A 14564-nucleotide genomic window follows, 5' to 3' on the forward strand; every position below is an offset into this window, starting at 1 on the left:
TCTTCTCACTACTTGGTACATATCTTCACATTACACTTCAGCCATGCAGTACTGAAGCTGCTTCAGGACCTGGGTTCAGTATGCTCTCTCATCTCAATCTTTCCGTATATGTTTTCCATTCTAGTGGGATCCCCCTTCTTCTTGTCTTCCACCTCCATCTGTATTTTCATATTAAATTCTGGTTTCTCAGGGAGGCCAGCCTTGAATACTGAGACCAGATTCCACAGCTGTAATTCCCATCATTAACTACACCTGCAAGGCCTGATTGTGAATGACTTTAATGCCTGTGAAAAAGACTGTAAGTTGTCAGGGCAAGAAAAGTGTTTGTCCCTTTCCCCACCACTTTTCACAGTGGCAGGCATATAGTAAGTAGGTCTGCCATTAATTTTGTAATTAATGGAACTGTACAAGGCCGATTCTATGCAAATATTTATATTATGTAATTCTTAAAATTAGGCAGAAAACTGCTCTGTAGTAGTATTGGAATATAGAAAAATGTGACACTTTAATTCTTTAAGAGGGCTCACTGCTATGAAAAGTAACTTATTTCCAGCCATCGGATTCATGTCCAAAAATATTCAGAAAATGTTTTTAAGAGTTCATATCTCATATACAGACAACAAAAATTAATCAATATTTCATATTTTAACTACTGATTCAGGGTATACTTCATATTCTTAAAGAAATGGAAATGGCTCAAAATTCCCCTTTTGAATTCATAACTAGACTTTAAGACTTCCCATGAGTAATATATTTTATTATTTTAAAATAAATACTGGTTATGTGTCAAAAGATCCCACCCTAATTCCAAAATTACAAAGTCTACATATGTCTAAATGACCACCAGCCAAGATTTTAGGCTCAGAATTCCTCTTCTACTTAAATGTTTATACTCTTTGACAGAGGATTTTTAGTTAATCACATGTCACTGTATATTTTTCCCTCTGCTAAACTTTAAATTTGTATTTTCTTTAAAGAATCAAATAGTTTCTTCAAATTAATGTCTATTCTAACACACATAAAATTAATTACTAAATTTATATCATGATAACTTATAACCTCTCTTAGAAGTATGGAAAAGATTGCCCAATAAAGATCACTTAAAATATACTTATCTAAAAATAAACTTATATATTTTTTCTAATTCATTACAATGCTCTCAATGCATGTAGCAGGATAACTGTTCTTATAAGTGGTAAACTGGTACCTATCAGATTAATGGTTCCAAAAAATCCAGTAATACATAACGTGTGGTAGCTTTACTCTGAAGTTAAGGTAATGACCGGACAAGCCCACTCAGTTAGCCAGCCTGGAATTCTGGGGCTACCTGTGACATCCAAAGCCATCTGAGTCTCTATTGCTGGTTGCCAGTTGCGACCCAAGTTTAAGCATTCATGGGAACATCCCTAGGTCCTGCTGGTACCTCCAGAGCAATACAAGTCCTTTGATTTGCAGCTGTTTTCTGGGTCAGTATTACAGTGAGGAAAGTGAGGCATCAATGGCACAAAATTTAAGGAGGTACTCACTTTCAGAGTCTTGCAAATACCATCTAAGTTTCCCAACATGGGATTTTAAATGGCCTTACCTGTCTTTTTTTTTTTTTTTTTTTTTTTTAATTTTAGAGAGAGTCTCAAGCAGACTCCCCACTAAGTCTAACATGGGCTTGATTTTGAGACCATGAGATCATGACCTGAGCTGAAAACAAGAGTCCAATGCTCCAACAACCAAGCCACCCAAGTGCCCCATGTGCCTGTTTTAACCCTTCTTTCTTACTTTCTCTGACCCAAAATAGAAACTTACTCCACCCTCTCTCCCCACCCTGGACTGACCTCATTTGAGAACCTGCTGGATGGAGAATGGGAGATAACCATCAATTCTGTTAAATCCAAATTCAAAATCAGACTTCATGGGATAGGAAAGTTTTACCATAATTTCTCTTCCTCCTAAAATGTGCACATTAGGCAGTGAGGCCAACGGTTTTCATTTCTTGAAGAAAAAGATAAGACTACTGAAATCAATGGGATAAAGAGAGTTTTTCTGAGACTTAAGATGTTGGAAGTCAGCTTTTCAAGGACTCTGAAAGAATCCGAATGGTTGACAATGGATTTAGAAGGAAATGTGTGATGAGTTAAAAGTAAATTTTTATCTCCACTCTTACCTTTTCATATAAACTATATAAATATTTTAAGAATGGAAAGGCAAGATCGAAAAGGGGAGGGCCCAGAAATTTTGGTAGATCCCAGGAAAAAAAGGATCATTGCTTAGCAACTCAGGTTAGACATAGGGGGATGGTAAAGGTACTTGGAGATCATGAGCTAGAGAAGCTATGATGAAGCCCTGGGAGGAGGTGACTAGACTGTGAAGTTTCCTGAGCCCCAGTATTGAGTGGAATATTAGAAGTAACTGTCATGCATTCAAGAGTGACTTAAAAGTAGCACAGAGGTGGGGAACAGAAACAGATCTGGTGAGAATGAAGGATGACTCCACATCCGCCATGACTGGCTATTAATGGAAATACATAATGAAGAATCAGCTGGGCTCACCTCATCTACCACACTTGTCACCAAATTCCATGGAAGTCAGATGTTAGCCCAGAGTACTAAGGAGGGGCAAGGAGACCAGCGGGGACAAAAATCCTGAAAGTGACAATGACTAAATTTCAACTCTGAAAAAGCTCAAAACAAAAACTCAGTTTGGTTACAGAAAAAGAAAGGTTATATTTCCTATATGCCTGAGTTTCTAGTCTGATACTTGTATTCTCTATACAAACAATGCATTTTTTTACCTATTGAAGAAGGCATTAAATGGCAAAGAAACTTGGTTTTGGTTGTTTTATTTTATTTTATTTCAGAAACTCCTTCAGGCACTGGGTCTATTTTTGGAAGACTGCTATTGTCAGCAATCAGGCATGCAAGCTCAAGCTTAAGAAGTTGTTTCAAAATATGGTATAAGAAGAGGTGAGGGTAGAACAGGGATGGCTTTCTTACTGTGCATCTGGTCAAAAATTCGTTTAACTTTGGAGTTTAAAAAAAAAATTCATATTGTGAATTTGCTATGTATCAACACTGGGACCTGCAGTTTATGTCAAGTTTAACAGAGCCAGGTAGCTGGTTATCGAAGCAAGAATGATTCCACTTTTCTTTCTAAATGAGGTTAAGTGATGACTATATTAACTATGTGTGTTTTTGTCCCTTAATAGTCATGCAAGCTTGAGAAAAAAAAAAAAAATGGACCCTGGCACACAAAGTAAACCATAAGGATAATTTCCAAAATATAAAAAACAACTACATTTGGAAATCATGTATTAGAGGGAAAACACATTGACCTGTCCTTCTTTGTAGGAACTCTCTCATGATTCTTTCATGGCTCTCGAATCTCATCCCACATGGTGCTACTTAACTAAATTCTCATCTCCACTGCTCTTGTCATCATGTTTTTCAGGGTCATGCTAAGCCACACCAGAGCCTGAGGCAAAAGGAAAGAGGTACGCTCCTATATACATGTTTTATATGTTTTGGTATTATTTGTCTTGCTTACAAAGTCTTTTGATGCCCCTTATATTTTGTACCTCAAGTCAGTGCCTCACTTGTTTCTCTCTAACCACACCCAAAGTCTCAAAGATCTAAGATTCAAACTCTTCCCACTCTCCACACTCTACGTGGATAACTCTATATGCAGGCCTTTATACCCATATATACTCTGATGACTGAAAATTCTTCATCTCCTTTCCTGAATCATTTTACTGAGCTACCACAAGGGATATTACAAGAAACAAAAGATCACAAACTGAACTCGTGATTTCTGTCTCAATTTATCTTATAAACAACTAAATGCACATATAAAGTAAACTCACAAGTCATATTTATTTTACCTCCTGTTATAAACTGAAGGTTTGTGTTCCCCCCCCACTCAGAATTCATATATTGAAGTTCTAACCCCCCAGTGTGATGATATGAAGAGATGAGGCATATTAGAGGTGATTAGGTCATCAAGGTGAAGACCACATGAATGGGATTAGTGCCCTTATAAAAGGGACCCCAAAAAGCTCTCTCATCCCATTTGCTATATGAGTCATCTATCAACCTGGAAGCAGGCCCTCACCAGACACCAAATCTGCCAGTGCTCTGACAGGTTAGACCTCCCAGCATACAGAAGTGTGGGAATTAAATGTCTGTTGTTTAAGCCACCAGTCTGATGTTTTTGCTATTGTAGCCCAAGCAGACTGAGACATGTCCTAAATATATTCAAGTTTATCCACTCTCCTACTCACCCACTGTGCTGTCTTCTTTTGTCCACTAGCCTTCTACAATAATCTGAATCTTGCCTCCCATCTTCCTTGTTAAATCCATCTTCTATTATGAAAGTTAGACAAATTCAGCCAAAGGCAAATTTGACCGAATCACAGTGATAATTAAAACTCCTTCGTGATTCTTCCTTTGAAAGAGTACTATTGTTATTTATTGACATTTCAAAAAGAATGTGAGAACTTCTTGGCAAGGTCTATGTCAAGTCCATCTTCATTCCACTGTGAAAAGTGACACAATGGTGGCCCATTATCAAAAAACATATATAAAACAAACAAAAATAGTGACAAGATTGTGAACCTTACACAGGAAAACAGTAATAATTTATGAAAACCTATATATTACTGTGGTCATTTCTTAGAATGAAAAAAAAAAGTCAGTGATTAATTTTTACATAGTTTTACTTAAAAAGTTCTGGTGCCAGACTACATGAGTGCAACCTCTGATTCTACCATTCAATAGCGGAATCCTGGATAGGATGTCTAATAATTGGCTGTCTTTAACTGCCTTCCCTTTTTATTCTCACCGAGTTTTCTGATTCGTAACATTTTCGGATCTTCAAAAATTGCTAATGGAAAATGAGTGCAAAATATTTATGCAATTAGGACAGTTCAACATTTTTTAAAATGGCAAAAATAAACAGCAGTTATAGAACACCTGCTTAAAAAATACTGGAAATAACTGCTTCGTGCTTCATTAACCAGTATAAACACATTTGCCAGTTTAAATCCCCTACTGAATTCAGAATTTCCAATTAGTACTAGAATGATATCAAACTGCCAAGGGAAGAAATTCCTGGGTTAAAAAAAAAAAATTCAGAATTTCCATTCGCAGTGCTCTTTTACAGGTCAAACAAATGCCTGTCTTCTAAGAACCCTATAAATTTGTTTATTGGGGCACCTGGGTGGCTCAATGGGTTAAAGCCTCTGCCTTCAGCTCAGGTCATGATCCCAGGGTCCTGGAATCAAGCCCCACATCAAGCTCTCTGCTCAGCAGGGAGCCTGCTTCCTCCTCTCTCTCTCTCTGCCTGCCTCTCTGTCTACTTGTGATCTCTGGCTGTCAAATAAATAAGTAAAATCTTTAAAAAAAATAAAATAATTTTTTTAAAAAAATTGTTTACCAAAACTAAACCTACATCTATTTTAATAGACAATTTTAGACTATAATTTGTAATTTATTCATCTCTAAGTGCCATTCAGTACAGGGCCTGAAATATGGTTGTTTTTAGGACCAAATGGACTTCTTTAAAAGAAAGGCGTATAGGGACAGAACACTATGCAATCTCAAGAAAAACTTCTTCCCTGGGAATTTAAAGAAACACAACCCACAACCCTGATGCACATATGCAAAGAGTGATAAGTCAGTGATCATCTGAACTAAATCAAAACAAAATTGTAAAGCCAAAGCAAAATCGTTAGAAAATGAAACAAAATAAGCATAGATAAATAACACCTTTGTATTTGGTGGTCAGCAATTAAGCTGAAAATGATCTCTTTGGCTATCTTCAGAAATGATATAAGATTATTGGTTAAAAAAAAATTGGACAACCACTACAACCCATATTTTTCTTACTTTGATGATTCTATTCCAATATCCTTACTTGTCTTTCCTAAAGAAGCTAGGTGATATCCTGAAGAAGATGCATTAGATCCAGATGACCTGAATTCTAAATCTGGCTGCAACACTAAGTGATTTCAAAAAGCTTAAGTAAATCATTTAGCATTTTCAGCCTCATCCATAAAACAAGGAGACAAATTTGAGTTGTCCATTCACATCGTGGTAAAAACCAAATGTAATATGCAAAGGTACTCTCGAAACTGTACAGCACTATACAAGAAAAATGTAATTCTTATGTCTAATATATAAGGAAAACATAAAAGAATGGTCATATTCATTCATGCATTCTTTCAACAGATATTTAGTGAGCACCAGGTGTTCTAGAAACTGGGAACACAGATTATGAAACAGAACACACGATGAACAAAACACAAAAATCACTGCCCTCTTGGACTTTATATTCCAGTGGAAAAAGACAAAAAATAAATTAGTGAATGAAAAACAGAGTATATCAGTAATAAGCGCTAGAAGAAAAATTAGGTAGATAAGTCTAAAGAGAGCTCAGAATGGGGCAGTCTTAGAGTTCTAAATAAAGTGGCTGGAGAAGGTCTTGCTGAGGTGACAACTGTACAAAGGAAATGGTGCAAACTCCATGTGAGCTGAAAAACCACTGAAAGATTCTGAGCACAGGAATTTTAAAAGGATTTCTCATGTGTATTAAGACAAGATTCTACCAGGAAAGGCGTAAGCACAGAAACTGTTTCAAGGCTATTGAAACAAACCAGATGAGAGATAATGGTACGGGCTTAGAAACGTTGGTAGTGGTGAAGGTGGTGAGAGGTGATAAGAGTCTGGATATAGACAGCATTTAAAGTGAAGAGAAAAAATGAGATCACCAACATAATGAGCCTTGGAAAGAGAGAGAATGATCTAAGCCTTGGGCACTCTAATATTCAGGGGTGAGAAGATGAACAAAGAAGCCAAGGAAATGCTTAATAAAGGAGTCTGATGTCCTGCAATCGAAGAGAAAGAAAATATTTTAGGAAGGAGAAGGAGACTTTTTGTATCAAGCGCTGCTCATTAATACCCCAAGATTTGACTGTTTGTCTAGCAATTTAAATTGATTTTCCCTAAAAGCATAATTTGAGACAGGGATTTGCGTACAGGTGATTTACGGTAAGTCCTACTGAGGAAAAGTATAAGAGGGGTAAAGCAGGGTGGGAAGGAGGGAAACTTGCAGAGCAAGGATGCAGTCAATGATACTGTCTAGTCATAGCCAGAGCAACTGGGCAAGGCTCAGGAACATAATAGCCCACAAGAGTTCTTGTCCCTGCCTTGAAGCGAGTAGGCTGACCTCCTTCAGGATATTGTCTTTGTCTTTAGTTTTCGGGAGCTGAATTATGACATATCTTGCTATAGATTTCTTTGGGTTTCACTTGGGTTTTTGAATCTATAAGTTTAAATTTCCTGCCAAATTGGGAAGTTTTTACCCTTTATTTCCTTTCTAGCATTTTTGAGCCCTTCCCTCTTTCTTCTCTTCCTCTGGATAGGAGCAGAAGTCCAGTGGTCTCTCCACTGACATCACACAGGTGAGTGGAGATATGGACCCACTCGGTTACTAGCTAGCTAATGGGGATCAAAGTACTGGCTCCCTAATCTTTCCACCCAGGCCAGGTATTTGGTTCACAGTTTTTCTTGCTGTGTTTGGCTAGAGTAGAGAAATTACTATCTGAAGGGTTTTGGTCTTGCTAGACTGTTCCTTCCCTGTTATTTTAGTTAGAGAGAGCAGAGTTTTGTTCGGACTTGTGTGTGTGTGTGTTTGTGGGTGTGTGTGTAGGTGGGTGGGTGTGTGCATCCATGCACACACAGTTATCACTGCCGGTTCTCCAATTTCTTTAGCTCCAAGACTGGGATATTTTTTCATTTTATTTATCTATTTTACTATTTCCATTTTTTTCCCAAAACAGATGTTTGATTTATTTTTACTTTTAAATTTAATTAATTAATTAATTTAAGTAAGCTCTACACCCAATGTGGGGCTTCAATGAATGATCCCAAGATCAAGAGTCAGATGCTCTACTGACTGACCCAGCTGAGCACTCCTTACCAAGACTGGGATAAATGCAGAAAAAAGGAATCCAGGGAACTCACTACTATTTCATTCTTTAGGTTGCATTTCTCTAGGTAGGTGACTTTCTCTCTACCTTTCAAAATCTTATGTTTGCTTTATATACACATAAGGTTTTTTAATTTTGATGAGTGATTATAACACATAAGTATGAAAATTTACATATTAAAATATAAATCATATCTTTTGGTTATACTTTTAATCAATTCTTCATGCAAACACAAAGAGCATACTAATGAAAAGGAAAGGAATTACATTCTTTAACTTCACTGAGGATAACTTTCAAACCTAGCTCTATCGTTCCACTTTGGGTATGAATTTCACTGCTCTTTTTTAATACAAGTGTGTCAAATAGAATTTTCAAAATGGTATAAACTCAGACCAATAAAACTGATCTTACAAATTGAGATGATTAGATGATTTTCCACTAATACTTGCTTATCATAGAAAACTTGAAGCAAACAGAAGTACTAACAAAACAAAGCTAATCACTATTAACATTCCATTATATTTTCTTTTTCTATGTGTCTTGGTGTGTGTGTATGTGTGTGTGTGTGTGTGTGTAACTGCACACAACCATTCTTAAATATAATGTTCATGACTTTTCCTTGTAATATAGATTGTATTTTTCCAGATTATTATTTTAAAAAAATTTCCACAATTGCACAATTTTCCACTGAATGGATCTGCCCTAATTTATTTAACCACAACTCATTGGATGCAATTCAGTGGGTTTTCTCCCACATTTTTCTCTACCAAATAAGTAACATAGGGATAAATTTCTTTCCACTTATTTCTTTACCTACATACCTAGTTCTTTGTTTAGAATAGTTTACTAGAAGATGAATTATTGGGTTGTAAGTGATAATTTAAAGATACTGTTATGGACGTAATTATGTCCCCCACAAATTCATATGTTAGAGTCCTAACCTCCAGTACCTCACAGTGTAAGTGTATTTGGAGATAGTCTTTTCAGAGGTAACTGAATAAAAACGAGTTCATTAGGCAGGACCCTAATCTAACATGATTAATGTCATTATTAGAGAAAATGTGGACATTGGGACATACAGAGAAAAAGACCACATGAATACACAAGGAAAAAGCAGCAGAAAAGCCTCAGAAGAAAACCACCCTCTCAGATTTCTAGCCTCCAGAACATTGATAATTTCTGTTCTTTAGGCCACCAATTAATGGTACTTTGTTACGGCAGCCCTAGCAAACTAAACACAGGTGTTAATGAATATTGTCAAAGATACTGTCAAACTGCTTTTCTCAGAATTTGTGCCAATATATACTGAATGGAGAAAACCCATCTCACTGCATCTTTGCCAATAATTTATATACATATATATATATATAAAGTTTATATTTATATATTATATAAATAACATAAAATAAAATATAAAAATGAAATACTTTTCTATTTTTATATATTTTTGTTTTTTATATTTATAAAAATAAAAATAACATATATTTATATGTAATATTATATATTATTTGTATGTACACACATATGGTAAAATGAAACAGTTTACAGCTTAATATTTTAGAACAAAATGCTAATTTTCATAAAATAAAAGTAATAAAAATGATAACAAAGAAAGCCTCTCTTTCTCAGTAAAACCTTATTCTTTCTCAATAAAGGTTTCTCAGTACATACATACATGTATTGTATGTATGTATGTATACATGTATACATATATATAAACATATGTTTACCATACATAGCTTAATAATATATAAATGCGACCTTGGAAAAGAAGTCATATAATTTTTCTGGATCAGAGTTCTCATACCTTTAAAATGATTTAGACTTAATAATCTTTGAGGGTTTTCTAAATTTAAAATTTACATGACTTCTTTAGTCACATCATAATAAAAGATCATGCCTTAGAGGGGTGCCTGGGTGGCTCAGTGGGTTAACCATCTGCCTTCAGCTCAGGTCATGATCCCAGAATCTTGGGATCAAGCCCCACATCGGGCTCTCTGCTCAGCAGGGAACCTGCTTCCCTTCCTCTCTCTCTGCCTGCCTATCTGCCTACTTGTGATCTCTGTCTGTCCTTACATATAAATAAATCTTATATTTATATAAGAATAAACCTTATATTTATATAAGAATAAACCTTATAAACCTTACAAATAAATAAAATCTTAAAAAAAAAAAATGATCATGCCGTAGAGTCACTCTCTTACTTGATCTAATGATCTAATTTGGATCACACTAGTCTCCTTTCAGAGACCACATGGTGGAAAGCAAAACTCACCCAAATGGTACAAAAAAAAAGTGAACTCCAAATTCAGGTTTGCTACTAAGTGGCTGTGTTATCACCTCAAGTTGCATTGTCTCTTTGTATTTCTATTTCCTTTTTTCATTTAAAAACCTTTGCTGAGTGCTCAGTGACAAAAAAAAAATTTAAAAATCACATGAATACATACATACACATCTGTACACATAGTTCAATTTCCATCATCAAAGAGTTAATATGTAAGGAAGAAAGAAGTACATAAAAAATAAACTAGAATCATTACATTAGACAGTATAAGCAAAGCACTAAAAAGGCCAATGCAAATAAACTTGTGCTATTAATTGTTTCACTAACTGACCTGAGAAAATTAATTTTGGGGAAATTAATTTTGAGAAATTGGGTAAAAAGGAAATCGCTTTCCTAATTTACAAATGTATACCCCCTAAAATGGTATTTTAAACACTGCCTTCAAGGTTGTACTTAATCCCCATGTATGGCTTCCAAGTGCCAGACTAATGTAACCTCATAGGATCAGCTAAATAACATTTCAGCCACCAGTAATCTCAGACATTTTTGCTCCTGTACCTCACTTTGAAATATTCAATGTTCACAGTGTCCCCCAAATACTGTTCATATATTCCCCAAAGGCATTATCCTACAACAGTCTGTATATACCAATGTATTCTTCTTCAGTTGAACTATATCTGTAATATGGAAACACTACTGTGTCCTTGTGTTATTATACAAAACAATTTTTAAAGGTTTTAATTAAGCTTTTTTCATTATGATAAATATACTCTTTAATCTGCATCACCTATTTTACCTCCTCCCCACCCATCAATCTCCCATCTGGGAACCATGAGTTTGTTTTCAAAAGTTAAGAGTCTGGTTTTTGGTTTGCCCTTTTTTCCTTTGCTTGTTTGTTTTGTTTCTTAAATTCCATATATGAGTGAGATCACATGGCATTTGTCTTTTTCCAACTGACTTATGTTGCTTAGCACTATACTCTCTAGCTCTCACCATGTCATTGCAAATGGCAAGATTTCATTCTTTTTTAGGGTTGAATAATAAATATTCCATTGTTTATATACACCACATTCCCTTTATCCATTCATCTATCAACAGACACTTGGGCTTTCTCCATAGTTTGACTATTGTAAATAATGTTGCAATAAACATAGGGGTGTATGTATCTTTTCAAATTAGTGTTTTCATATTCTTTGGGTAAATACACAGTAGTGGAGTTACTGGATCTATAATAATTCCATTATTCTTTGTTTCAGAAACCTCCATACTCTTCACAGTGCCTGTACTAGTCTGCACTTCTACCAACAGTGCAAGAGGGTTCCTTTTCCTCTACATTCTTGCCAACACATTGTTTCTTGTGTTTTTGATTTTACAAAACAATTTAAAAAGAAATCTTATAGAGTTTTAAGAAAATAAATTTTGGCACCACACTAAATCCATATAATTTTTTAGATGTTTCAATAGATTTTTAAGGAATAAAAGACATTTTTGAAATTTTTTAAATATAAAGTATTTAAAATATGAAAAAATTATAGCTGTACTTTACACATTTTTAATTGTATTTCAAAGTATATGTAGAATCGTGTCCTATAATATATGAGATCTTTTTCAGTGTGAAATCATCTATCAGTTGTACTTACAGTGCAGTTTTTATCAGGATTTCTTTTCCAATGTTTCTTGTCTACTTTCTTGGCTGAAGTGGAACGCAGCGTTGCATGAGTTTGCGTTCGAGGATTTAAAGCCAGGATACTCTGAAGACAGCAAAAACAATGTATAATCATATATATTGGCAACATTTAAAAAAATGAAAATTTAAGGGGGCGCCTGGGTGGCTCAGTGGGTTAAATAAAGCCTCTGCCTTCGTCTCATGTCATGATCCCGGGGTCCTGGGATCGAGCCCTGCATCAGGCTCTCAGTGGGGAGCGTGCTTCCTCCTCTCTCTCTCTCTGACTACCTGTGATCTCTGTTTGTCAGAGAAATAAATAAAATCGTTAAAAAAAAAAAATTTTAAGGATTTCCCCACACACCCCAAAGACATACTAAAAATGTTTTCTCCTTCTGCTATTATAATTCCACAATAAGCTTATCTAAAGTAATCATTTACTAGGCAATATACTTGTTGATTTTATAAGAATATTGATCATAATATGAAAAATTTAAAAATCACACAAACTATACTAAAGACTTCTTAAGATAAATTTTATTCATAGAATTTACATGAGAATGAGATCAGAAAAGATGGAGATTTCATTTAAACTTGTAATAACAGTAATCTCCATTTTAAGTTTTTAGAATTTACAAACTGCTTTCACATGCAGTACCCAATTTAACCTAATAATAGTTATTATTTCAAAATTTTGGATGAGCAAATAGATTCACGGTGTTTAGGTTACCCACTTGAGATCTCATAATTAATATGCAGAAGGGACTGACTTAGAACATAAGTTCTTCTCATTATTAAGCTTATATTCAAATTCATCCAAAAATAAAGTCTATATTTTACTGTGACTTTGTGAAGCATAAAAGTAGAAGACAAAACCTTTTTAACCACATGTGCAAATACATTAAATGGCACCTGAATAACTCAATAAAGAATGAATTTCAAAGTCCTGTCTTTTTTTTTTTTTTAAGATTTTATTTATTTATTTGACAGACAGAGATCACAAGTAGTCAGAGAGGCAGGCAGAAGAGAGGGGGGAAGCAGGCTCCCTTCTGAGCAGGGAGCCCAATGTGGGGCTCAATCCCAGGACCCTGGGATCATACCTGAGCTGAAGGCAGAGGCTTTAATTCACTGAGCCACCCAGGTGCCCCTCAAAGTCCTGTCTTAAGCATTTAAAAGAAAACCACTAGAGGGACGCCTGGATGGCTCAGTGGGTTAAGCTGCTGCCTTCGGCTCAGGTCATGATCTCAGGGTCCTGGGATCGAGCCCCACATCCGGCTCTCTGCTCAGCAGGGAGCCTGCTTCCCTCTCTCTCTCTCTCTGTCTGCCTCTCTACTTGTGATCTCTCTCTGTCAAATAAATAAAATTTTTTTAAAAATCTTTAAAAAAAATAAATAAAAGAAAACCACTAGAGATCTTCTAGAATGGGGTGGTATGAAAACCTCTGCAGATCAATTCCCCAGCAAAACAAACATACTGATAAAAATTAGCAAAAATAAGAGCCCTTTAAGATCTCCAGAAGTCGTGCTAAAGTCAAATAGCAATTGAAGAAACAGTTATTTCAAGAAAAACCTACTAAAACTTGGTAATAGTGAAGGTATATTGGAGGGATGACCTGTCCACCCCACCCCTCATGCTCCCCTCTCAGCATGACAGAAATTCCACCTCAAGAGAGTGCAGCCAAGAACACAAGGGTCCATCTGCCCCAGCTTCCAATTGTGGTATGTCTCAGAGAAGGGCAGACTATTAGTATTTCTCACCCCCAACTCCTCCCACTCACACCCTTCTCCCCATCCATTATACAGCTACTAAACTCCACAAAGTGCAGCTGAGATGTCAGGAGCTACCTTGGTTCACCCTGTTCCCATTCATAGAACAGAGGCTCTACCTGAGGAACAGCATACCAATAACGCAGGGGTCCTGATCACCCTCATCTCAACTTGCTCACTATTTGGAATTAATATACCAGGAGAAGCAAACTGAGATCAGAAGCTACTGCCCATACTCATACTCTACACATACAGCAAGAGTGTCAATCTGAAAGAAACAGGCCACTAAAACCACCCCTAGCTCTGTAGCTGTGGCTTAGAGACTTTTCACAGCACAAGAAGCATGCCATAAGAAATTGACTTTATTAGAATCAGTAGGTAGGAAAGTTCAAGCCTATGGTTACTCCCAAAACAATAAATAGTTTCATGGCAAACAAGAGGAGGGTGACAGCTTCATGAGAGCAATCAACTAAATCATAAAGCAGATAGTTTACCACAGAGAACCACAAAAAGAAATGGTTAAGAACAGCTCCCCTAAGGTCACAGGAAACCTCAAAGACTCACTTCAAAAACTATCCCTGCAAGGGGCCCAAATTTAATTGACTTACACTGTGGAACAATCTATATCCCAGAGCACTGTCAAAAATAATAGAACAATCAGCCAACAATGAAAACCAAGAGCTGGGTGTAATACCAATAGAGGTGAGCAGTTGAACAACAAAAACAAAACAACAACAAAAGGAGACAAGGCATATAGAGCCCTGATAAAACCACTAGTATCCCAGAGTAATTGTACACAAGCTCAAGACTTCATCCTATGCAAGTACAATCAGAAGTTCACACCTCAGGGGAAAGAAACTTCCCAAAAATAGT

At 35.9% G+C, this 14564-nt stretch overlaps 1 protein-coding gene across 6 annotated transcripts in view; it reads right to left on the minus strand.

Annotated features, from left to right (window-relative positions):
- The window catches only part of DPYD (dihydropyrimidine dehydrogenase), an 833169-nt gene that overhangs the window by 779812 nt on the left and 38793 nt on the right, over nucleotides 1-14564 (minus strand). For 5 of the 6 annotated variants that reach the window (XM_059138489.1, XM_059138490.1, XM_059138487.1 and 2 more), the window contains exon 2: nucleotides 11903-12013. The exons of the other annotated variant lie outside the window; for it this stretch is intronic. In XM_059138489.1, the coding sequence (XP_058994472.1) occupies nucleotides 11903-12013 (111 nt within the window). The remainder of the gene's footprint in view (nucleotides 1-11902; nucleotides 12014-14564) is intronic. 6 annotated transcript variants of the gene reach the window in all.

This window comes from Mustela lutreola, chromosome 10 (genome assembly GCF_030435805.1).
Source record: "Mustela lutreola isolate mMusLut2 chromosome 10, mMusLut2.pri, whole genome shotgun sequence".
NCBI lineage: Eukaryota > Metazoa > Chordata > Mammalia > Carnivora > Mustelidae > Mustela > Mustela lutreola.